Raw genomic sequence first — 26,324 nt, 5'->3', positions numbered from 1 at the left:
CTTTCATGGGATACCAAACACTTGATAAACAACACAACAGTGAAGAGTACACATGGGATTAAAGAGAAGCACACGGATTTGGTGCCCGTTTAAGGGTATCAGAGGGGTTTGTCAGCTTAAGGGGATACATTTTGTAAAACAAAATGATTTAATTATTTATTTTTTTATCTACAATTAATTATTTGTTCTATGCTTTAATTTCAGAGTACATTGAGACATTAAACTGCATACATTTCAATAAAAACTGGAAAAATTGAAGTGTTCTAAAACCTTTGACTGGCAGTGGAAGTCTCAGTGCAAGTGTATAAATATGTACTATAGTTTAAGGGAGATGCACAGTTCAGGAATTTACACATTTCTTAAAAGAAGGATAAAAGAAAAAGATTAGATTAGAAATGAATGAGATATGTCTCTTTTAGAACATGCTTTTGAAAATCAAGAACACCTGTACAAGCATTGGTATTTTCATGGTAACAAAATAACAACCACAAAAACATTTTATAAAATGAGAAAAAACTAAACTCACCCAGAAGCAAGAGGAAAATCTTCATCTCAACTTTCTTACACAGTGTAAATGTAAGTCTGGCAGTCAACCTGCACAATGACCGGACTGAATGACTTTGTTGAGCAGGAGGTGTTTATATGCAGATGATACTAAAATAGGTGGCAGCAATCTCAGCAATACAGGCGATTCAAAGGGACTATTCAGTTGTTGGCTGACACCTGGCAGATGAAATTCAATGTGGACAAGTGCAAGGTATTACATGCAGGTAATAAAAATGTCCACTATAATTACACTATGGGAGGAATAGAACTAGAAGTAACGCATGAGTATATTGTCAAAATTGCAGAATTGAGAACAAGGGCAGTAATGTTCAGACTGTACAATGCACTAGTTAGAGCTCATCTGGATACTGTGTGCAGTTCTTGGCTCCACACTTCAAGAAAGATATCGCTGCTCTAGAGGCAGTTCAGAGAAGAGCAACCAGACTTATTCCAGGTCTGAAGGGAAAGTCCTACTGAGAGACTGAGGAACTGAACCTTTTCACCCTGGAACAGAGGAGACTACGTGGGGACTTGATCCAAGTCTTCAAAATCATGAAAGGCATCGACCACATCAAACCAGAGGAACTTTTTCAGATCAGCAGGGACACACGCACCCGTGGACACACATGGAAATTGGGCTTCAAGGCATTCAAGACAGAGAACAGGAGACACTTCTTTACACAGAGAGTCGTCAAAATCTGGAACAAACTCCCCAGCGATGTGGTTGAAGCTGAAAACTTGAGAACATTCAAAAATAGACTGGATAGGATCCTTGGATCACTTAGTTATTAATGGACACCAAACGAGCATGATGGGGCGAATGGCCTCCTCTCGTTTGTACACTTTCTTATGTCAAACCACATTTGCCTGTTTTGATAAGTCATTATTCCTGGTAATGCCTGCCATATGAGATCTAATAATATAACAATAATATTAATCTGCACAACCATCTTCATTGGAAATACACTCAATGCCCGACAACAGTTCAGATAAACCTTATTATTTAAGAGGTAACAAAAGCTCATTAATTAACAAATGCTGCATACATTAATCCAACATTAATTTGCTTTAATCAATTTATTTTTATGTTCCTCTCTACAGATTATAGGACATGGATACCAATTAATATAAATTATATATATGTAATAATGACTGATTTGCTCACATTTTTAATTATGCTTTCCCCCTTGAATGTTTACATTTATAGAACATATTTGGAACACAGACATGTAAGATTCATAAATAATCACTTTATTGAATATAACAGTAAAAAAAGTTTTTGCTTCGAGAATTACAATATAAATTGAAAACCTCATACAATCATAAAAAAGTAAAAACATGTACTATTGATCCAATAAATAATGCTCTTCATAAAAAAAAAAATATTGATCTCAATAGGAAATGCTTCAAAAACATGCCATCTGAATGTTTTACAAACTTTTCCTCTCTTGAAATGCAGCTTGTCACTGTTAAGCACTGACTGGCGGCTGGAGCTTGTTGATGAGCCAATGACAGTGGCGCTGGTGTGATGCATGCTGGGATAAATGGCGCAATTTCTCGCTAGCATCCAGAGAAACCAGGGCCTGTGACAACCACAGGAGAGGGAACACAAAAGGGTTATGAATCTACAAAAAAAAACCTACTTGCTTTGACAACTACTTGATACTAGCCAGTGCTAAAAATGACATTGTGATGCTCTTGTTTCTACATGAAATCTGTATTTGCTATACCTTGACAGAAATCTATACTAAAGCTCTCACCTGCCGCAGTGCGTCATGTTGGCTGAAGAAGCGGAGGGCAGTGATGGCTGCCTGTTGCACAGCAGGGTGGGAATCGGTACATGCTGTCTGAAGGAGTAGACGGGGCCCGTTGAACTGCAATAGCAATGCCCCGCCCCCTCCGGTGCCAGCCAGGTTTCCCAGGGCAGCGCAGCAGTGCCGGCGAATCACAGGGTCCGCTTCAGACAGGAGAGGCAACAGCACCATCGCCGCCCCCCGGGAAAGCTCCGCCCATCTTTCCATCTCTGGGTCGGCCCCCTCCCTAAAAGGCAAAGCTTTGCCTGACTTGGCGTCTGCTGGATCTTTACTCCCGTTTCCCTTTGCTCTGCCTTTTGTTGCGCCAGTCACTCTGTAGGCTTTCATTCCAGACTGGCCATTCTCCTTCTGCGCTTCAGACACGATCAGTGCTTTGGCCTGTTCGCCCGCCTGCCCGATGAAAACTAGCCAATTGCCCACGGCCCTGCAGGCAGCCCTGCGGACCTGCAGTGACTGGTCCTGAAGCTGGCCGATGAGATCCTGGAAGAGCATGAGGAACGGTTGGCCAGCTGGGGTGTGGGCTGCCAGTGGGCTGATATTTCCCAGGAGGCTGCAGGTTGCGGCTCTGACCCTGTTGTCGGGGTGTCTGAAGGCCATCCTCAAGAGCGAGGGGTTGATGTAGAGCTGAGGTAGCTCAGGGCAGAGGGAGCAGCGAGCAGCTTGGCCAACGAGGGAGAGCAGCTCCACGGCAGAGCCTGACAGGGCCTCCGATTGCAGGAAAGACGCCAGGAGGGAGCTGGCCGTCCTGGCTTCTGATTGGTCGTGGCTGTCCTTGGCCCCGCTTTCCTTGCCGTCTGCTGCTTTACCTCCGAGGCCATTCGCACCGCACTGTTCTGGCTTTGCGGAGGGAATGAAAAAGCCCCAGGCCTCTGCAGCTGCTATAAACTGTGGGATGCAGTGCTGGGGGTCGCTGAGAAGGAGACGGCAAAGCAAAGAGAGCGGGACCTCCAAGAGAGAGAGGGGGAGTGAGAGAGAGAGCTGGGGGAGAAACAAATAACATAGTGCTGTTGTTACACTACTGCTCAATGCCATTCATTTATTATACATGAAGGAAAGAAAAACACTCTATAATCAAGGACTGGGACTGAGGAGATGGGAGTTTGACAGCTGTAATGTAGAGCATTTAGAAACTCCATTTTCCTTTCTTACCTTTTAGATTTAACTTCTTTGTCAGCATCTTCAATATTACAAGGTATTTGTTCTCTTTTTATCCACCTTCCAACTGTGTCCATATTAAGAGGTAATGTCTATTTTTCATTTTGGATTCAGTTGCCAAAGGATGTCCCTTGTTGTCCTTGGAATGACAGAGTTATGAAGTACTGACCTGGAGCAGATGGGGCACAACATTGCAGCGGCGATACGACAGAAGGAGATCCTCCACCGTCTCGCCAGGGATATCGAGAGCGAATGGGAAACACAGCAGGTGACACGTCATCACTGACACGCTGTTTGCACTGGAGGCAGACTGACCCCTAGAGTGGGTGTCCGTTTGTGCAGAGGATCCATCCTCAAACAAAGCACTGTGGGGACAATCAGTCTTAATTTGAGTTATCGTAATAATAAAACAAAATGAGTCATATTTTTCTCTGGGAAATGTGATTTTGAACTTACACACTTTTTAACTTTTTTTAACAATAAAAAATAAACCCTATTATTTATTTTATTAGCGTTTTCGTTCTTTAAAATATAAGAAGCAAAATAATAAGTTGGAACCATCAATTGAAACAAAATATCAAAATAATTAACAGGCACTACATGTATATGTAAAATAAGAAAGAAAGGGCAGACCCATCAACTGTGAGAAGCTGGGCAAGGGTGAGCACACAGACTGTGTTGCTATTGGCCAACAGAGGGACACAACGGTATGGCTCCCTGGTGAAGACAAACAGAGTGAGGGACAGGAAGACCTGCAAACCTGTGGTAGAAGAGAGGATTAGAAAGGGGTTAAGCAGTTTAATGGTTACAAAAATATTGAGTATGTTCCATCGAATTAGAGGCTAGATTTGGAAAACTTGATAAAGAATGTCTTAATGTATTTGTTTTCAGCCATGTAGACTTTATTGTCAGTCAAATTAAACTTCGACAGTAAAATAGATCTGACTAATAATTAGTGACTAAAGAATGGCCAGTTTTTACCAGTGAGTGAAAAACTGTCCCACTGTGATGCTGTCTCCTCCATCGCAGCACCAACTCTCAACCATAGGAGGCGCCACAGAGCAGAGTCCAGAAACTGAGGTACAGGATAGATATCACCCTACACAGACACACAGAGAGACAGAGAGAGAGAAACAGCATTCAAATGTTAAAACAGGGCATCACACCAACAGATAAACAAAGGCTTCAAGCAGATTTAAAAATGTAAAGCATGTTATGGTATGGGCATGTATGGCTGCCAAGGGAACTGGTTCCCTTGTATTTATTGATGTGACTGCTGACAAAAGCAGCACGATGAATTCTGAAGTGTTTAGGGCTATATTATCTGCTCAGATTCAGCCAAATGCTTCAAAACTCATTGGATGGCGCTTCACAGTGCAGATGGACAATGACCTGAAGCATACTGCGAAAGCAACCCAAGACTTTTTAAGGTGAAGAAGTGGAATGTTCTGCAATGGCCAAGTCAATCACCTGACCTGAATCCAATTGAGCATGCTTGTCATTTGCTGAAGGCAAAACGCCCCAAGCGTTGCCCCAAACAAGCAGGAACTAAAGACAGCTACAGTACAAGACTGGCAGAGCATCACCAGGGAACAAACCCAGCCTGTGGTGATGTCTATGGGTTCCAGAATACAGGCAGTCATTGACTGCAAAGGATTTGCAACAAAGTATTGAAACTCACACTTTAATTTATGATTATGTTAGTTTGTCCAAATTCTTTTGAGCCCCTAAAATTGGGGGGACCACATATAAAAATGAATGTAATTCCTACACCGTTCACCCAATTTGGATGTAACTACCCTCAAATTAAAGATGAAAGTCTACACTTAAATCTTAATTGTTTCCTTTCAAATCCATTGTGGTGGTGTACAGAGACATAATTATGACAATTGTGTCACTGTCCAAATATTTATGGACCTAACTGTACGTGTAATGAGCAGATGAAGGGTCTCTTCAGGCATCAAAATATATCTGAAAGTTGCTGCTTGAGTAAAGAATATTGAGACTCAAAAAGGCTTATTTGTTGCCACCAGAACAGAGCCAATTTTCTTTAATTTGTGGTGCTTTCCAATTTGTATCTCTTCGGTTGTTCTTGTCCCACGACTCACTTTGAGATGATGTTATAGAATACAGGTGTTGGATGATACAGCACGTGTTGGATAACTGACCTCACAAATAGCCTGATACAGCAGAGTAACGAGGCCATCATAAAGTCCCCAGCCCCGGGGCAGAGGGACACGCAGCTGAGAGACAGGGAAGCACAATTAATTACAGACACATAGGATTCATCAAATCTCCAAATGAAATCATTAGGGTGGAACTTTCGTCAGTGCACACAGACTGATCTACTCATGCAGACCACACACACACCCTTTTGACTTTCTTGTGATAGGGTTATCTGGACCGTACAGTCAACCGAAACGTTCCATGTCATTACCCACTCAGAAAGCGCCAGTCCCACATGAATGGAAAATATTCAACTACCTTGTTCAGTAAAAACTCAGCCGTATATTTGGCCTAATGCAAATTGTGATGCCTCCGGGCAGCCGTTCTGAGAAATGAGATTAAACTCACCTCGTGCCATTACATTCCGTCATGGATCTGTCTTTAACCCTTTCACTGATGGCCTACATTCATCCACATTCATTTCAATGTACTATGTAACTCATACTTCAAATGTAGGGGTACAAAGTAATGCTAGTAACATCAGGGTTGGCACTATAGCTAGCCAATTTGAGTGCCTAGCTCACTGTTCCAGTGAGCCATGCATTTGCCTTCGTGCCTAAATGACACTTTCTAGACCTCTTGGAAGATTGCAAGGAGTTCTAGTAGCACACGCACCTCCACTGGAGAGGAGAGAGCTTTTTCCATGGCGGTCACAAACTGGTCACTGTTGAGCTCCAGAGGAACACCGTGATGGGAGAGCAGAGCCAGCAGGGAGGCAGCAAGAGGCTGAGAAAGAGAGACACATCTCTAGTAAATAACCACGTGTATCAGCTGAAGTATAGCAGTCTGGTAGAGAATCACACAGGGCAAATAGGACAAGATACTCACCATTAAAGGAGCCAGGTCAGGATGAAGCAGAACTGCACTGAGCAATTGAGCACCATCTCCTAACCTGAGTGAATAGAGGAAAGGGTCTTTAAATGGTTCAGATGGTTGCTGAGCTACTACTGTGAAGTACACGATGCTGTACAAACTTAATTAGAGGCATCATAAATAGAGTATGCACTCTTGATCAGATTTTGTCTTTTCAGTCCATACACTTGTGTATTCTAAATGCACCTTTGTCCTGCTGTTTCCAAGTTGAAGTGTCTGTCCCAGTACACACCCAATGTAGCCATTAGGTCTCCCACCACTGTCACACACCATGGTTGCTGTGAAAATAAGAAAAGGTAAGCCCTGTGTTTTACCACCCAAATCTCAACCACCCTTCACCATATGATAAAAGCTTGCGCAAATAAATGAATGGACACCCAGAATAATAATAAAAGAGAGTAGGCTTACTCCTAACCTGCTTTACTGCTGGGTTCTTCAGGATTTCCATAATCAGATCCAGTAGGAAATGAGGTAGATCGATTTCCTTCACCATATGGCTGAGAAGCGCAGGGTCAGAGTTCACTAACAGCAAGTTACCCAGAACTCTGAGCGGTGGACGGATCCGGCACGCCCCCTCCAGCATTCCAGCCAATAGCTGAGCAAATGAGAGGTCCACTGAATGGCTGAGGTTGCACACAATTGAAAATTTGCTGCGCAAGTAAAAGCTGTATGAGGGAGTGTGCACATATCGCACGTATCCCACAAGATACATCAAAGAGGAAGAAAATGTTTTCTAGATAAAGCAAAAGCAAAAGCGAAGTATCTCTAAGGGCAGGGTCAACCACTTTCCCTAATCTTAAAATGCAGGAATCCTACTCTGTTTACTTTTATTTACTTTGCATAAGCTTGCTCTCAAGCTCAAATGTTCAAAAGCTCAGAAGGGCTAACAGACACAAAAGCAGACACAGAACCTGATACCGATACACAGATACACAAACCCAAATGCAGGAATCTTCATTTAAACTCATGAAACTCTCCTCTTGATATCAGGAGTTACTTTTTCCTGTATTACTAGACAGACATTTAAATATCCTTTCCTGTATATTACGATTAATTTAGTTATTCAGCCGTTATATAAATCAGAACTGCATACCACAACATTCGCTCAAATGTACAGCCAAGACAACATGAGGGGAAAAAACTGCCATTTCTTTTCCATGGAAATGCTGCCAATGACAATGAAGTTAGTTCTTTACAGAAAGCCAGTCGCACAATCAGACAGACAAAAGGAGAGGGACCACTCAGTGGCTGAGGTGACAGAAAGCCATCTCTCACCTGGGCTCTGGAGCCTAGCAGCCTTTCCTTCAGGCGGGGCATCAAGGCCGGGTATGAGACCAAGTCTAATTGATTCCCTGGCTCTGTGGTGTCAACCAGCCGCTGCCACTCCTCATCGCTATCCACCTCCTGGGGTTAGAGAGTCACACAGTGGTGAAACAGTGTAACACTTGCTCAGTAGGAGAACAAGGTTACTTTTTAGAATGCATCACAATGTTCTGCCACAAAAAGACTCATATATTACCCAAATATTTAGCTTTTATTAGCATCTATATCTTTATTTTGTTAAACAGTGTAACACCCATTCACCTGTCTCTCTCAGACTAATATCCCCATCTCTTCCCAGGTCAAGACATGTCATCAACAAATTTTGTCAAACTAAAACTGTTAGTGTGAAATGTCAAACTGTAAATAAAATGAAACAGACCTTGTGTCATTTTAGTAAAAACAAAAAAAGGATTTAATGATAATGTTGCATTGTAGTATATAGGGTGGAGGATATACAGTACTGTGCAAAAGTTTAAGGCAGGTGTGAAAAAATGCTGTAAAGTAAGAATGGAAGCAGGTGCTCTGGATGAGTCATCATTTGAAATATTTGGCTGTAGCAGAAGGCAGTTTGTTCGATGAAGGGCTGGAGAGCGGTACATGAATGAGTGTCTGCAGGCAACAGTGAAGCATGGTGGAGGTTCCTTGCAAGTTTGGGGCTACATTTCTGGAAATGGAGTTGGGGATTTGGTCAGAATGAATGGTCTCCTCAATGCTGAGAAGTACAGGCAGATACTTATCCATCATGCAATACCATCAGGGAGGCATCTGATTGGCGCCAGATTTATTCTGCAGCATGACAACGACCCCAAACATACAGCGACAGTCATTAAGAACTATCTTCAGTGTAAAGAAGAACAAGGAGTCCTGGAAGTGATGGTAGGGCCCACACAGAGCCCTGATCTCAACATCGAGTCTGTCTGGGATTACATGAAGAGAGAGAAGCAACTGAGGCTGCCTAAATCCACAGAAGAACTGTGGTTAGTTCTCCAAGATGTTTGGGCCAACCCACCTGCCGAGTTCCTTCAAAAACTGTGTGCAAGTGTACCTAGAAGAATTGATGCTGTTTTGAAGGCAAAGGGTGGTCACACCAAATATTGATTTGATGTAGATTGATGTTGATTTTTCTTCTGTTCACTGCATTTTGTTAATTGATAATTGATAAATATAATACAGTAACACGTCTATTTTTGAAAGCATTCTTACTTCACTGCATTTTTTCACACCTGCTTAAAACTTTTGCACAGTACTGTATATATTTGTTTATACAAATACATTTTTAACAATACATTTCTGGATCTTCCTCAAAACAAACTAATCTTATGATTTCTTAGCAGACACTCTTATCCACGGTGACTTACAATTGTTACATTAGATCACATTAAGCAAGTTATATAAAGTCTGAAACAACCAATCTCAGGAAAGGATCTTTTGAATAGGAAATTGCAAATAAATAATAAAAAAAAAACATAACTAAATCAACTAAAGAACTTGTAAAGAACTTGACATTGTGACCCTGACCTTGAGCAATGAGCAGAAAACAGCACTGACCTCTGTGTCGAGCCTGACTGACCCCAGACTGTCCCTGAAGACTCTCTCACGCCGGGTGACCTGCCGGGGGCCCACTTCTACAGAAGGAAACTCCCGAGCAAAATCTCTGCTGATCTGACCTTCCCTGTGAGTGTGACACACATAACCAGATCGCCCTGCTGTCAGACATGTTCCCATGCATTTGCTAAGGTGCTCTTCACACCAATTAATTCATTCAGAGCTCTCTTAAATGCCACTGATTCAACTCAAAGTCACCTGTTCTTGATCCCCCAAAGAGACTTGAAAAAGACCTCTCAACCAAACCTGTCATCTTCAAAAGCTCAAGAAAGAAGTGAGTTTGATTACATTTGTATTAAATATTATCTAGTAAATCTGCCTAAAAAATGTGCCCTGTAAATGTATTGGAGAAAAACACATTTGAGAAAAAATAAAAATAAAATAACATTCAGCTGAAGGGCCTCTTTTGCCTCTTCCAATTTGGTTACAGTGCGACACACTGAGGCGTTTCTGTGCAACTGCAGTTGTCTTTCCCAATTCTGTTTCAATGCCTGGAAATTATTCTGCACCTGTCTTATTCAACAGAGACACTAGATGGAGATAGACTGTAGCTGCATCCACACCTGGGCCTCTTTAAATGGCATGAAACAATTAGACCCCAATTATATATTTTGGTTGTTCTCAAGCATTTAACAATGGTGGAAATAGGTTCACAGCCCTCGCCTCATGAACATTTTACGGTTATATTCGAGTTACTAATTCTGGAGCGTCACTGTATTGTGATCAAATATTTCAGTGGTTCTCAACCCTGGCCCTGGAGGACCCCCTGCCCTGCTGGTTTTTGTTCTAACCGAGCTCTCAATTGAACTCTTAATTTAACTAATAATTTCCTAAATCAGAGCCTTTTCATTATTTTAATAGTATGTATATTAAGTCAAGTATATACAATTGTATAAGGAACTTATCTTATTAAACACTTCAACTCCAGATGAAAAATTGAAACCCCTTCCTAGGTACCAGATTTTGAAAATAATGATAATGTTTTAACACCTGAAATTGCTTTAAAATGTAAATATATGATGAATGAAATACAACAATTTTTACCAAAATGTGTTTTTCATTTACCCTTCGATGTGTGTACTATATATCTATGTTCAGTAAAGAGATAAATACAAGATTTGTTTTGTTTGAACAAAGAAAACAATGCAAATGCAATAAAAAAACCTTTTAGTTAATACACAAAAATGCAAATAAACATAATAAACAAAACACTGAAATGCAAATAAAAAATAATACGCAACACACTGGAACTCATGAAAATAATAAACAATACACTGAAATGCAAATGAAAATAATGCACTGAAATGCTATAAAAACTAACAGTAAATTATCAACTAAATCTCAGTCACTATCAAAACCTGTGCCATCACCTGCTTGCTCTGTGCAATTTACTGAAATGTTCAATACAATAAACTTGGAAGGATGCTCTACAAATGCGCTACAGGGTTTTGTCCAGCACTGTGATGGATCTGGCTGCCACAGACGCTGCTTCACTGCCTTGTATTCAGCACTGTTTTCTAAACGTATTTTGTCACAGCACTGTATAGGTTTTGCTAAACACTACATAAACTACAAATAAACAAGTACAACTAACAATAAAACTAGCAATAATATAAATATAAAACTTCATCTACATTATATACTGTAAAAGGTGAATGGGTTGTCGCAATAGACACAAGACTTCTAGAATGTGCAGAGGTACAACCTTAACGACATTTTATAAAAACATCACATGATCGCCCTTCCCGGTTTCAATACACATTGTACAGTATGAGCACTGCCTTTGGGAATGAAACCTGAAACACTGGATTGAGAAGACGTTAATAAAATAGAATAAGAATCTTGATGTACGCAGGTACGGCATGGTAATGTGTGAGGGTTTTTCATTTGATGTACGTGCGTACGGCATGGTGTTGAAGTGGTTAAGGAACCAACTTTTTATCAGTTACACAATTTAAAAAATGTAAGGAAATCATTACTTTAATTAAGGGTTCAATGAAGTAACATAACATACCCTTCGACTGCTGGATGAACAGCAGTCTGATCCACTGTCCAGTCAGGATTATTATTGGATGGTGTGCCTGGATCTGGGGCTGCCTGCATACGTGCTGTTTCAGAATCAGCTTCTTTTATATTCCTCATCTGCGCACTTGCAGACAGACCCTAAAAAGGGAACATATAACGATAATGGTCAAACACTATCCATTTACTTCAATTAGATTGCCAACAACAACAAAAATCTGACTCCAAATTGGGTTAATCTCATCAGGGAAGTGTAAAGGTTATAGTAAAATGATGACAATGGTGTTAAACCACATGCACACTAATAAATGATAAATTAGCAGACATAAAAGATTACATAATTTCATAATTATTATCAAAACAAACACGAGACACTCAGTCTGGTGAAAACATAAGAAAACCAAAAGTTAGCATTGTTTTCAGGTATTTTTGCAAAACAGTATCTTATTCATATGTATACATGTATGCACGTGTAGCAGAATTCACCAGTTTATTTTGCTTCCCTCGGTCCTGCTGCTCTCTGGCCTTCCGCAGTAACCTCCCCTCTCCACTGCGAGGCGCTGCCTTCTCCTTCATCTGCTGCAGCTTCAGAGCTTTCACATCCGGACTGGGAGGCTCTGTGAGGGGATTGTCTGACCCCGAGTCTGACAGAACTGCGCCAAGGACAGTCACAAGGAGGAGAAAAACACCATATGTGACTAGTCTAAAAAACAAGGCAAGTCAGACATTTGGGGAGGGCAGTGGAAGGACACAAGACAGGCAGAGACAATATGGAGAGGCAACATAGAAACTTACCCAAGACCCCCTCTGTAACGAAAGGGTGCTTTAGCAGGAACGGCCAAGATAGCCTTTTCTGGGGGTCCTTAGTCAATAAGCCTTTCAAGAAACTCTGAAACAGAAATCAAGCAGCCAATGTATGGATATGTTTTAAAAATCAATGTCTGTACAAAGAATAAGCAGAACAGATTAGTCACAGGTAACTCGAAAAGTATATAGACTTCTCAATGTAGGAACAGTTTAGGGGAGTTTAATTTGTACCTTTGGGATCACAAGTGTTATTTTTACTTCATGGTCAAGTATAAATATCATATCCATGCTGGAATAATGTGTCCCAGATAATTTTTATTGAAAAAGAACTGTGACTTCCATAGGAATCATACCAAATACTGGAAAACACCCTCAGTTGTGCAGAGTTGTGAATAATGAGTTATCACTGCAAGCTGTAGCATGCAGCGACTATACAGAGGTGTTCCCGAAATAATATGCAGAAGATTGCGATCATTCAAGGTGAGGCGAACACCAGGCGTGGCAGCCGTGCGTGTGCCTGTGAACAGGACTGTGGTTGCGATCGCGCCTGTGTACGTGCAGTTGTAGCCGATGCAGCTCCCCGCCCGGGATTCGAACCGTGCACCACCGGCGCCCCTACGAGCGCTCCGCACCGCAGCGGCTCCAGCACAGTACAGTCTTAAGCCCTCTACACCAAAAGACCGGGTCTCCCACCACGGGAGGCTTAATGCTGTACTACTTTTACTGAGGGTTTACATCACTTTGCAACGTGCTCGAGCAGTGGTACTCTACCGTGCATTCAGGGCTCATGCTCTCGGGCCACTTCACCGGATCCCTGACGATCAGCTGCACCAGGTGGAAGATGGAATTGGTATAGAAGGGTGGCGCCCCCGTGTGGAGCTCGTACAGAATGCAGCCCAGTGACCAGAGGTCGGCCGTGTGGTCATAGGGCTTCTCCTCCACCAGCTCGGGGGACATGTACAGGGGAGTGCCTTTGATGGAGGTCAGCACCAGAGTGGAAACGCTCATAGCCCGGGCGAATCTGGCAGGGGGCAGAAAAGCAGGGGGTCAACGTACATCTAATGGTTACCAGTGCTGTGCGTTTAGAGGGAACACCTGTGTGTTTCTTATACCTCACTTTGCAGTGTTAGAATTACTATTATTATGTTTGACTCGGGCCTTCTATGTCACAGATATGGGTTTCATAAGTTAAGCTGCTTCTGACTTTATTGGACCAAAGCTGACAATATCCTGCTTTACCCTCCAAGCATCTTAGTGGAGAGAGACTCTACATAAAAAGGGTAAAAATAAATATATTATCTATGAACACCATTACAGTATTCATGCACCAATAAATCTTCCAAGACCAGTTCAGTTCCGAACAGATCTTGTGACCCTGCAAAACAAAACCGCTCAGCCAGAAGACACACAAACCCAAAATCACACAGCTTGACAACACCACCCTTCCCCAGCAAGATATTCTGTGGTTTCATGTCACGGTGAAGAATCCTGTTAGAATGTAGGTAATACAGCGCAGATACCAGCTGGCAGGCTATCTCACGCACCTGAAAAAACATAAGAATGTTCGTCCTTTAGTATCGCCTCCATCAGAGCACTCTGATCAAACAACCAGCAATTCAGCTGCAGGCGAAATGGCATGCAGTTTGTCTTAGTCAGTCAACAACAAAAAGGAAAGAGTGGGAAGAGTATCTACTAGGCTTTGACCAAATTCACCTACAGGTGAGGCAGAGAGGGTTCATGTGAGGGAATATATTTTCTATCAGGAGCAGGAGACAGGACAATGTGTGGTGCATCAGCAAATAGTCAAGCAATGCTTATGTTGCAGATAAAAGAGTTTCATGGTTAATCCAGTTTATTCGCCCGATATTCACAAAACTTCACTATTTGCTGCAGATTATTTAGCCATTTTTAGGTTTGTTCCTTCTCAGCCCCCCCCCCCAACACACACACTGTTTGCTCACCTGACTCTCAGGTAAACTCCCATCATCCTCAAGAATCTGGAACAGCTCTCCTTCGGCATACTCCATCACTACCACCACCTGCAAAAGACCACACGGGGCAAAAGAGATGGAGAATGAGTAAGTAGCGTATTTATGTTGTGCAATACATTAGAAACATCCTTTTGCATTAAAGCTAGACCAAACATAAAAAGTAAATGAGGGTTTGTTGAATAAAAACAACTTTCCAGCCCTATTGAAAGAAAGTCATATGATTACAGAATTTGAAATGTTATTTAAAGCTAATGTTAGTTTTGGTTATGTCAGAATTAAATAAAATGTTAGGTATAAGGCAAATGATCTTGGTACTTTAATAACTACCGTGGTGAAGTGTCAGGAGTGGCACAAAATGGCCACCAGGAAAATCCAACTATAAAGACAGAGGTTCATCCCCCAGAAGCCTTGCAGGTTTAATCAGTTTAGGGGAGCAGCTGATCCACAGGACTCCCCTGATTGGCCTGGCATTAGGCAGATATCCAGCACACCTTAATAAACTTCCGCATTTGGACTAAGGATTTGTGATTTTGACTGGTTGCTGTGTTTGTGCTGGGACCTCAAGAGGTGAGGTAGGCTTAACTAATAGCGAGGCTTATGTTTGGGTTTTGGTTATCTTTTGAGTTCATGCACCAGCAAAAAAGTGATACCAAAAGTGATTTCTTTACATTTTTAACAGAAGAAGAATTTTCTTGTAACAAGAAAAAATGCTTAGATATTCTAGCTGCACAAGCGAAAACATATTGATTTTGCTTCGTCTGAGAATTTTACCAAAGGAGATTTATTGAGATTCTTACCAGAAGAAGAATTTTCTTGTAACAAGAAAAACATATCTATTTCGATCAGTTCACACAAGTTAAAACAGCTTGTGTTTTCTTGGTGTAAGAAACTGAATTTAATTACAGTAGTCATTTCTTACAGCAAGTAAAATCTACCGTAAAACAGTACCTTCAGTTCCAGGTGATATTATTCAATTATTATTATTATTTATTTATTTTTCTTAGCAGATGGCCTTACCAAGGGTGACTTACAGAATAAACTAAATATACACATTTCAAGAATCATCATACAGTAACAGCAGCACAATAAACAATAAGAGCTAGTTTACTGCAGTAAATGTTTCAGTCATCCGGATACAAATCTAATATCTACTTCAAAATTAATAATTTTGATTGTAAATGTAACAAGGGGTTAAAAATAAAAGGAAAGCATGTTTAAAGAAGTCAGTACAAACACAAAAAATATTTGACACTTTTAAAACGAAACAAAGATCAATGTTAAATCAACGTGAGAAAAATGTTCTATATGTAAAGTTTCCTTATATACTAATGATGGATGTGCATTTTGGATCAAGTTAAAATTGCAGTTTCTGTACTTGTGCCTTGGCAATCAATAGTCGGTGGTGGTCACTTTTGGGGCATTGGTTTATATATCACACGTTTTATGAAAACTTGGTTAATGTGAGTGTATATTATTTATATGACCCATGCACTTTCAATGTCAAAGCATCGAAAACATAACAAATGAAACACACTTGCGCCATGCTCCGGACAGGTTCACGCACATCATTCAGAGCACGTGTGAGACAGTTATTTTTCCAGATATAAAACAATAAAATAAAACCTAATGACAATGGCGGGTCAACGATCAGCGATTAGGTGTGTGCACTGAATCTCTACACAACTGGATCACTCAAAATGCTGTCAAAATGACTTTAGTGTGATTGCAGACCTTATTGGGAGTAATTAACTTCCAACGCATGCTTGAATTAATTTTTCGAAAAACGGAAAACACTAATAGATAATTGGATAACACAGAGGTCAATAACCTATTAATTTTCGTGAAAGTGTTTTTATATGATATTGTTGTTGCGAGTTATGTAATTATATGTACAAATGGTGTATTTGAATTCTGTTTCATAAAATGATATTGGAAGTAACACATTTAGTTCCAATGCAGAACTCCATAATGGCACGTAAACATATTAGTATATTAGCCCTATTATGGATTAACAACTCAATAATATAGATACAATGTTTTGTGTAATGTGTCTCATATAAAATAAGCCTTAAGTTGAATGAACTTTGCCGTCTGCTCACACAAACTGCATGAGAGGACTTATCTTATACCAGGGGTGGCTAACCCTGGTCCTGGAGAGCCGCAATCCTGCAGGATTTTCAGGTCTCTCTTAATTACCAATCAATGGATATCTTGAACACAGGGACATTTTGCCTAATTAAGACCCATAATTGGTTCAATTAAGCAGTTAACGATCTGGATAAAACAAAAACCTGCAGACCCTGCGGCTCTCAAGGACCAGGGTTAGCCACCCCTGTCTTATACTGTACCTCGTCTGGCAGTGTAACATTGTGACATCTTACAGTTACATAATTTAATCATGCATGCATGCCACTTATTTAAAATAAATAGTATTAATGTTGGAGTAACAGGTTTGTTCTTTGCTCTAGAGAAGACGACAAGCAAGGAATTTCTTTTCTGGAGGACTATTTGGTCCAACAGACTTGAAAAAGAGTGAGATGCTGCGCCAGTATGTACATTATCAAAAATGTGTATTTTGATGGATCAATCAATGAAATCTTCAATTTAATACATCCCATTGATGTTTTTTGTGTTTGTTTTGCATCCTCAATTTTGTTCCTTTGATTTTAGTCTTTTGAACTTAGTTTTAAGTTTTAAGAAAGCACTGTTTTTCAGGAAAAAAAGTAATTTGAATAATTTCTGAACACAAGAAATCATTTTTTGTTGCAAGAACTTTCTCTCTTGATAGAAGAAACCAATCTCGTTTCAAGGAATCGGGTAACTCGCTTCATTGGAATAATTTCTGGACACAATAAATAATGTCTTGTTGCAAGTAAATTCTGACAGGAATTGACATAACCAGGGATGAGAATACATTTCTTGAGCCAAGAAGAATTCACCAAGAAAAAAACTACTGGCCCATGGATCTTCAGGGAAGACATTTTAAAAAATAATCTTGCAGTAAGAAATGACTTTTGGCAGTGTAATAACTTCACTTTGCACCAGACTGCTGTCTCTTGGTGTGACTGTATCCCGCCTATCTACTGAGCGCAGCACTGTGGAACCCCACCCCACACAAACGGTGCCACACTACCTTATCAATTATTGTGGTTATTCTGGTAATGGTTTAATATAATAATAATAATAATAATAATAATAATAATAATAATAATAATAATATAGCTGCAAGCAGCAATGCAGGGGGCCAAGTTCACATCTACACAGTACCATTTACTCATTTATACACCTTATGCAATTTAAACATTCCTCAAATTTGATTGGCTCATGGCTACCATCTCGTTTCATCAATCATATTGCCTTTAACAAATCTGATGGAGGATGTAGCCCAAGTCATGTGTACAAAATTCCACATCAATCGTACCTGTGGTTTCACAGAAGACATTTGAAAATTGTCCAAAATGTGTCACTTAAAGCAAACTGGCCACCAGCCCATCTCACATATGGATTCCATATTGCATATGGCAACACTGTACACAGCTGTGTATCACTGTATCAAGTGTATTGTTTTTATAAGCTTTTGAAAATAACGGCAGATCAATTATAATAATAATACTATTGAGGCTTCCAGGTGATTCCAGTCAAGAAATGTATGGTTTCAGACTCCTAATCATATAAATCAGATGAAGGCACATTTTGACAAAATCGGTTTTCGTGGTCAAGTTCCCCCCCTTGTGGTCAAATATGTTAAAGTACAAGCCAGTATTAATCTAAAAAAATCAACTACCCTGATTTGATTTAAATGTATCATTTTTAATTAAATTAGTTATAATATAAATAGCTCTGGTATCATAATAAATTAGTAAACACTAATTGACTAATTAGTCAACTACTAACATTAGCGCAGTATGTACTATAAGTCTCATATCTCAACTCTTTACCGTTCCTGAGAAAACGATGTTTGAAAACTGACATTTCTTGTTTGGACTACAATCAAGATGGCTGCCAAACCTTGTTACATGATGGTGCCATTTTGTGGTCGAGTGACCATGCCATAGACTCCTACATCCATGCCAAGTTTGGTGACTTTTTAGACATCGATTCAAAAGTGATTTGAACATATTATGGTGGAAGAGAAGAAAAAATAAGTATAATAATAATAATAATGACCATTGACCACCATATTGCTCATGGGATCAATCCTGTCAAGTATTAAACAGTCCAATACATTCTAACATAGTTCCATACTGCACCATATGCATTTATTTCCAACTTGACCATCTCTGAAATTTGATTGGCTCATGGCGGCCATCTTGTTTCTTCAATCAACTTGCCTTGAACAAATCTGATAGAGGAGCTAGCCAAGGTCACGTGTAGAAAATTCCGTATCAATGGGACCAACCGTTTCGGAGAAGAAGATCTTTGAAGATTCTTGGCCAATCCAATATGGCTGCCAAACCATGTGACTTATCGACTTGTCTTGAACAAATCTGAATATAGGCTATAACATAACATCACGCACCAAGTTTCACATCTGTCCCGTCTGCGGTTTCGGAGAAGATTTTTATAGATTTTCCACAATGTGTCACTTAAGCCACTATGGCCACCAGACCATGTGACATATGGCTTCCATATTGCATATGGCATAGCACTACATAGCCATCTATCACTGTATGAAGTTTCATGAGTTTTCGTCGAGCGGTTTGGGTTTTATATGTTTTTGAAAAAAACAGCGGAAAAATAATAATAATAACTAGAAGTTGCATGCAACTTTTAAGGCTTCCATGTTGTATCAGTAGGTTTCAGATATGAGCAGGGATTTTGTAGTTTTAATGCATGTGTTATTAAATGTGTAATTTTCAATTCTAATCCACTGTGGTATACATTTGAGGTTTTCAATCTCTTGTCACTTGAAATGTGTATTTCAATGTCAGTTAATTCTAGGATATATGTAAAGTTTGCATTGAGTCATTCAAGATGCAGAATGCAATTCCCAAGTATGACCACATGATGGAGGTAGAGGTCTGCATAAGGAATGTCATGATGTGGCTGACGTGAAGCTGTCATTTTGGTTGGTGTACAGCAGCCAGGTTTTGTGTCCTATCAACTTGGCTTCATCAACTAGTGTTATCACTGACAATTTACTTATATTAGGCTATAGTTCTGAATAAATTTGCTGTCATAAGTGACATACACTCACCTAAAGGATTATTAGGAACACCATACTAATACTGTGTTTGACCCCCTTTCGCCTTCAGAACTGCCTTAATTCTACGTGGCATTGATTCAACAAGGTGCTGAAAGCATTCTTTAGAAATGTTGGCCCATATTGATAGGATAGCATCTTGCAGTTGATGGAGATTTGTGGGATGCACATCCAGGGCACGAAGCTCCCGTTCCACCACATCCCAAAGATGCTCTATTGGGTTGAGATCTGGTGACTGTGGGGGCCAGTTTAGTACAGTGAACTCATTGTCATGTTCAAGAAACCAATTTGAAATGATTCGAACTTTGTGACATGGTGCATCATCCTGCTGGAAGTAGCCATCAGAGGATGGGTACATGGTGGTCATAAAGGGATGGACATGGTCAGAAACAATGCTCAGGTAGGCCGTGGCATTTAAACGATGCCCAATTGGCACTAAGGGGCCTAAAGTGTGCCAAGAAAACATCCCCCACACCATTACACCACCACCACCAGCCTGCACAGTGGTAACAAGGCATGATGGATCCATGTTCTCATTCTGTTTACGCCAAATTCTGACTCTACCATCTGAATGTCTAAACAGAAATCGAGACTCATCAGACCAGGCAACATTTTTCCAGTCTTCAACTGTCCAATTTTGGTGAGCTTGTGCAAATTGTAGCCTCTTTTTCCTATTTGTAGTGGAGATGAGTGGTACCCGGTGGGGTCTTCTGCTGTTGTAGCCCATCCGCCTCAAGGTTGTACGTGTTGTGGCTTCACAAATGCTTTGCTGCATACCTCGGTTGTAACGAGTGGTTATTTCAGTTAAAGTTGCTCTTCTATCAGCTTAAATCAGTCGGCCCATTCTCCTCTGACCTCTAGCATCAACAAGGCATTTTCGCCCACAGGACTGCCGCATACTGGATGTTTTTCCCTTTTCACACCATTCTTTGTAAAGCCTAGAAATGGTTGTGCGTGAAAATCCCAGTAACTGAGCAGATTGTGAAATACTCAGACCGGCCCGTCTGGCACCAACAACCATGCCACGCTCAAAATTGCTTAAATCACCTTTCTTTCCCATTCAGACATTCAGTTTGGAGTTCAGGAGATTGTCTTGACCAGGACCACACCCCTTAATGCATTGAAGCAACTGCCATGTGATTGGTTGGTTAGATAATTGCATTAATGAGAAATTGAACAGGTGTTCCTAATAATCCTTTAGGTGAGTGTATTGTAACACAATATGCTGAGTTTATGAATTTTGCCGATAGGTTTTTCTGGGATCAATTTCATGCTTTTATAAAGATGTGTATTTTGCATATGTGCACAGTCATTTTCTTGTGGCTGCCATGTTGTTGCACACAGTCACTTGCCTCTTGCAGACATGGTAGATAGCAGTGTCTATGTAATACATGCAACGTTTAATGGCACTTGGCTTTAGGGTTCCGGAGTACTAGCTGTTTTCATTTTCGCACATGGACACATGATAAATCCAACATTGCGGCTTAAACGTGTACCTCACAAACTTAATTTTCAGGTTTTATGTTCAATGCACAGACATAGACATAGGTGCTGAGTTTCATGTGCATACTGCATTCTAGTGTAGAGGTAATGTGATACTTGTCTGAAGTGACGCGTACATTTTATTTCATTGGCCCACAGCACCCATGGTTTTCACTGCAACAACTAGCCTTTAACACTCCTGGTAGGACTCTGTACTAGTGTCATGCATGCCAATTTGTGGGTATAAGTGGCATGGATTAGAAGGCACCAAAGCTGGAATCAGAGAATGCTACATGGCGGACAAAGCATGCGCCCGGGGAACTTTTGATGAACAAGCGTAATAGTGTGGCATAAAGTTTGCATGTGTATGAAGTGGCATATGCATGTGTCATTAGGTTTTGGAGAAGAAGATTTTTGTTGCATTTCACAATTTAGATTCCTATCACAATATTTAGCAACACCATGCCACCAGCATGTGAAGTTTTCACAACATTTGTTGGTATAAGTGGTTTCTACAACACATTGTGAGTTTCGTGAGTTTTCATGCATGTATAAGCGTTTTATGGACATTTGAATGTTTCAGGTTTTCTGCATTGAAGATACAGAATGCAATTTCCATGTTTGTCCTCATAATCGAGGTAGAGGGCTACATAATGAATGTCAGTATATGGTTGAGGCTGTCATTTTCATTGGTGTATAGCAGCCATGTTTCTTGTCCAATCTACTTGGCTTTTTCAGATTTGACAGAGGTTTGTACTAGTGTTAATCACTGAAAATTTAAGCACCTTAGGATTCACTGTTCTGTAGATATTCACTGCTGCATGTGACATGGCCTTCAACATCGGTACCAGTGTGCCGTTTCACCGTTGGTGACAAAACTCACCACAATCAAGCATAACATTGTAATTTATAATTGTGCCAAGTTTGGTGAGTTTTTGAATATGGCTCATGGTTTTTATTTGGGGTCAAATTTCATGCTTTTATAAATACACGTATTATGCATACGTGCTCAGTCATTTGCTTGTGGCTGCCATGTTCTTGCACGCAGTCACTTGCCTTTTGCACATTTGATAGATTACAGTATCTATGTAATACATGCACAGTTTCAGGGCACTGGGCTTTATCGTTCTGGAGTAGTAACCGTTTTCATATTCGCACGTGGATTCATGTTAAATCCAACATTACGGCTAAACCGTGTACCCCACAAACTTCATTTTCTGGTTTTCTCTTCATGGCAGAGGCATACACACATGTGCAGAGTTTCATGTCCGTACTGCATTCCAGTGTCCAGGAAATGTGTAACTTGTCTGAAGCGGCGCATACGTTTTTTTTCATTGGCCCACAGCACCCACTGGGGCACCTCGCCTTTAACAACCTTGGTAGAACACTGTACTAGTCTCATGCATACCAATTTGTGGCACAGTGGGTATAAGTGGCATGGAGTAGAAGGCACCAAAGCTTGAATCAGAAAACGCAGCCTGGCGGACAAAGCGTGAGACCAAGCAACTTCTGATGAACAAGCGTAACAGTAGGCCTTAAGGTATACATGTGTATGAAGTGGCATATGCATGTGTCCGTTGGTTTTGGAGAAGAAGATTTTTGTAGCATTTCACAATTTCGCCTCTAATCGCAACATGGCGGCGGCACCATGTGACCGACACGTGTAGTTTTCACGGCATTTGTAGGTATAAGTTGTGTCTACAACACTTGCAAGTTTCGTGCAGCACATTGTGCATGGAAGCCTAATAATCCTAACAATTACAATAGGGTTCCAGCAACTTCGTTGCTTGGCCCCCTAATAATAATAATAATAATCATATGTAATTAATATTAAGAAAACACAAATTTATACAAATAAAAGCCAGGATAACATCAACATCACTTTATTGAAACTATTCTAAGGCTATGTTGTAAGTCCAAAAGCGCACCATTGTATTATTGTTGGACTATCTGATCGAATGACTGACTGCAAACCAATGAACCATTCATTGAACTTAAACAGAGCGGATAGTTTATTACACAAAAATACAGCAAGTAACAAGCAGATGAGGTTCTCATATCGCTGCAGCAATACCGCTGTCTCGATCTTCAAATATTTATCTGATGCGTAAAATGCTTTCCTTTTCAACATCATACAGATATAACAAAAGTGCTCTTATTTAATGGAATTACCATACCAGTCAAGCCACAATAAAGTGGGGAATTTCACTGTCAACTTTACTATGTGATCTCAATCTGTCAAGCAATCATCCTATTGCATTACTTCCCATTAATTTAAAATAGTTTTACAATATTTTTCTTATATGATGAAAATCAGATAATTCACTTATGTGAAAACAGTGCCTAAAAGGGGGCCCTGTTGACATTTGTGTTTAGATGGTTCATTAATGTCACTAAAAATAACTAAATTACATCTGGGCCCCCAGGTACATGAAACTCTACTTTCCCTGCCACCACAGCTTCAGAGCCTTATATTTTTTGCCCCAGGTCAAGTGTGAATCTGGAAAAAGACTTGCCTTAGTCCTTGACTGACCAAGGCTATACTAAACTAAAACTGTAGTCCCAGATTCCATTAGTGTAAATTAGAGAAAGACATGCATATTTTAAGTGCTTTTCTTGGCGAGGTTTCACTTGCCGTTGGGGTCTCAGTCTTGATGCAAGATACAGAGTAAATGAAAATAAACAACAGCGGAATGGTAAATGCGAATAACTGGGTGGTAAGAATGAGGCTGCCTTACCTCCCTGTTAGTCTCAAAGCTGTCCAGCAGCAGGACGACATTGGGGTGCCTCAGCCCCCTCATGATCTCAATCTCCTTCTTGAGGCTGCAGAGCTCTTTCTCCGAGCGGCCTACCTTGGGAATGAACTTGAGAGCCACCACCTGGGAACAGAGGAACTTTACTGTGAAGATGCAAACACAAAGAAGCAGGGCAGTGTCACATAGATCTCTTAACAAAACAAATAAGTGAAATACAAATTATTATTAAGCTTTGGGCGTTTGTTATTCATCGCTTTGAAAACAGTCAGTAAATGTAACCTGATGTTAAAGTTTTAGGACTATGCGCCAGAGAATCAGTATTGGTTCGCATTGAAGGTACCTTATGTGTGGGGAGGAAATTAATTTCTGGAAGCAGGTTTTCATTATACCTGAATTCTGCTTAATTGAAGTAACGCATTGCATAACTCAGCACAATAATATGATTGATATATACACTGATCAGCCATAACATTATGACCACCTGCCTAATATTGTGTAGGTCCCCCTTTTGCCGCCAACCAGCCCTGACCCGTCGAGGCATGGACTCCACTAGACCTCTGAAGGTGTGCTGATTGAGATCTGGGGAATTTGGAGGCCAAGTCAACACCTTGAACTCATGACTCATCAGACCATGCCACCTTCTTCCATTGCTCCGTGGTACAGTTCTGATGCTCACGTGCCCATTGTAGGTGCTTTTGGCAGTGGACAGGGGTCAGCATGGGCACCCTGACTGGTCTGCAGCTATGCAGCCCCATACGCAACAAATTGCGATGCACTGTGTGTTCTGACCCCTTCCTATCAGAACCAGCATTAACTTTTTCAGCAATTTGAGCTACAGTAGCTCATCTGTTGGATCGGACCACACGGGTCAGCCTTCGCTCCCCACGTGCATCAATGAGCCTTGGCTGCCCATGAGCCTGTCGCTGGTTCACCGCTTTTCCTTCCTTGGACCACTTTTGATAGGTACTGACCACTGCAGACCAGGAACACCCCACAAGAGTTGGAGTTTTGGAGATGCTCTGACCCAGTCATCTAGCCATCACAATTTGGCCCTTGTCAAAGTCGCTCAGATTGCCCATTTTTTCTGCTTCTAACACTTTGAGGACAAAATGTTCACTTGCTGCCTAATATATCCCACCCACTGACAGATGCCATGATAACGAGATTATCAGTGTTATTCACTTCACCTGTCAGTGGTCATAATTTTATGGCTGATCGGTATATCTGAAATAAACGTAAATAACTATGAGAAAACATAGTAAAGAGAACAGGATTTAGAGGTGCCTACTGCACTGGCGCTCACAGGGATTGGAGCTATGCAGTAATTGGGATAGGCTATAGTGGTGGTGTTCATAATACAGGAACGATGGTGATGAGACATAAATGCTCGATAAAATTTGGAATGTGCAACACACAGCATAACACACTGATGTCCTCTTTTAGTTTTTGGACACACAAGACACACCCGTTTTGCACAGGAGTACCTCGCCACTGTATTTCTTCCGTCCTTTGTAGACGCGCCCGAAGGAGCCTTCTCCTATCATCTCCAAGACATGATACTTCTCCATGACCGCAGTGCACTTTCAACACAACCTTGGTAGAAAGAGAAATGTAGTGCATCACAGCAGTTCAATTATTATAAATGTACTACTAGTATTTAAAGTTAAATTCGTCCCACTTGTGGAACTTAAACGAGTGCTTGTATTTAATTATAGCAAACTGCTCCCATTTCTTACAAGTATTACAGCATATACTATGTACACATCGACATTCTTGTAGATCATGTAGGCAATGTTTAACCCCTGGACCAGTACTATCTATAGCTGTCATGATTAAAGTTAAAACACCTGTGTGTCTAATTAAGGACTGCTTTACTAGCGTCTTGCACTGACAGCCAGTGGTCTCAGGACCACACTACACAAACACACAATAATAAGCAATACTGAAGCCATAGACTCTTTAGCTTTATAGCATTATAAAGTCAGAAAATATTAAACGTATGGTGAGAAATAAGAGATTTATCTTTATGCTACACAGTATCAGATTGTAATTTACAGACATTAGATTATTTTGTTAACAAGAAAAATATTCAAAATATTAGGCAAACATAAATATCTTAAATCACAGTCTGGCTTTGTATATGAGATTAACTCAGTTGTGTTTTTTCAACTCCTTCCCACTTGTTAACCATCAGGTACACAACAGGTAACTGGTGTTTAATTCTGAACTGGAAAAAAACGGTCATGTCATGTCCGTCAAGTCATGTCCAAAATATAAAGCTTCTTTTAAACAATAAATGAACGTAACTTTTTGTAGTTTTATATGCACGGAATAACGAGAATAACGAGCCACATATGTGTTATTTTGTAAAGGAAAATGTAGAAAAACGAACCTGTGTAGGAAACTTCACTCTCCCGAGCACAACAACAGATGACTTGCGCACGTCTCGCCAGATGCACGGCACGAAAATGCACTGAGCAATGGATAATATGTGGTTACTATTACTATATTTTACATAATT

The 26,324-nt window shown here is 40.5% G+C and overlaps 1 protein-coding gene across 1 annotated transcript; it reads right to left on the bottom strand.

Annotated features, from left to right (window-relative positions):
- Positions 1-1,776: 1,776 nt before the first annotated feature.
- On the bottom strand, positions 1,777-26,290 carry stk36 (serine/threonine kinase 36 (fused homolog, Drosophila)). Its single transcript, XM_066708732.1, has 21 exons — positions 26,196-26,290; positions 25,288-25,396; positions 23,786-23,926; positions 14,333-14,410; positions 13,785-13,915; positions 13,143-13,392; positions 12,360-12,453; positions 12,051-12,217; positions 11,557-11,705; positions 9,486-9,609; positions 7,890-8,018; positions 7,030-7,209; positions 6,801-6,892; positions 6,570-6,633; positions 6,357-6,467; positions 5,684-5,758; positions 4,497-4,614; positions 4,149-4,275; positions 3,685-3,880; positions 2,307-3,338; positions 1,777-2,129 (listed from the first exon to the last, which is right to left on the bottom strand). Exons 2-21 carry the CDS (start codon positions 25,369-25,371, stop codon positions 2,016-2,018), a joined length of 3,456 nt encoding a protein of 1,151 aa, XP_066564829.1. The 5' UTR covers positions 25,372-25,396; positions 26,196-26,290; the 3' UTR covers positions 1,777-2,015.
- Positions 26,291-26,324: the final 34 nt, after the last annotated feature.

The sequence above is a fragment of the Amia ocellicauda genome, chromosome 1 (genome assembly GCF_036373705.1).
Source record: "Amia ocellicauda isolate fAmiCal2 chromosome 1, fAmiCal2.hap1, whole genome shotgun sequence".
Lineage (NCBI taxonomy): Eukaryota > Metazoa > Chordata > Actinopteri > Amiiformes > Amiidae > Amia > Amia ocellicauda.
This window is presented reverse-complemented; position numbering and strand designations above follow the sequence as displayed.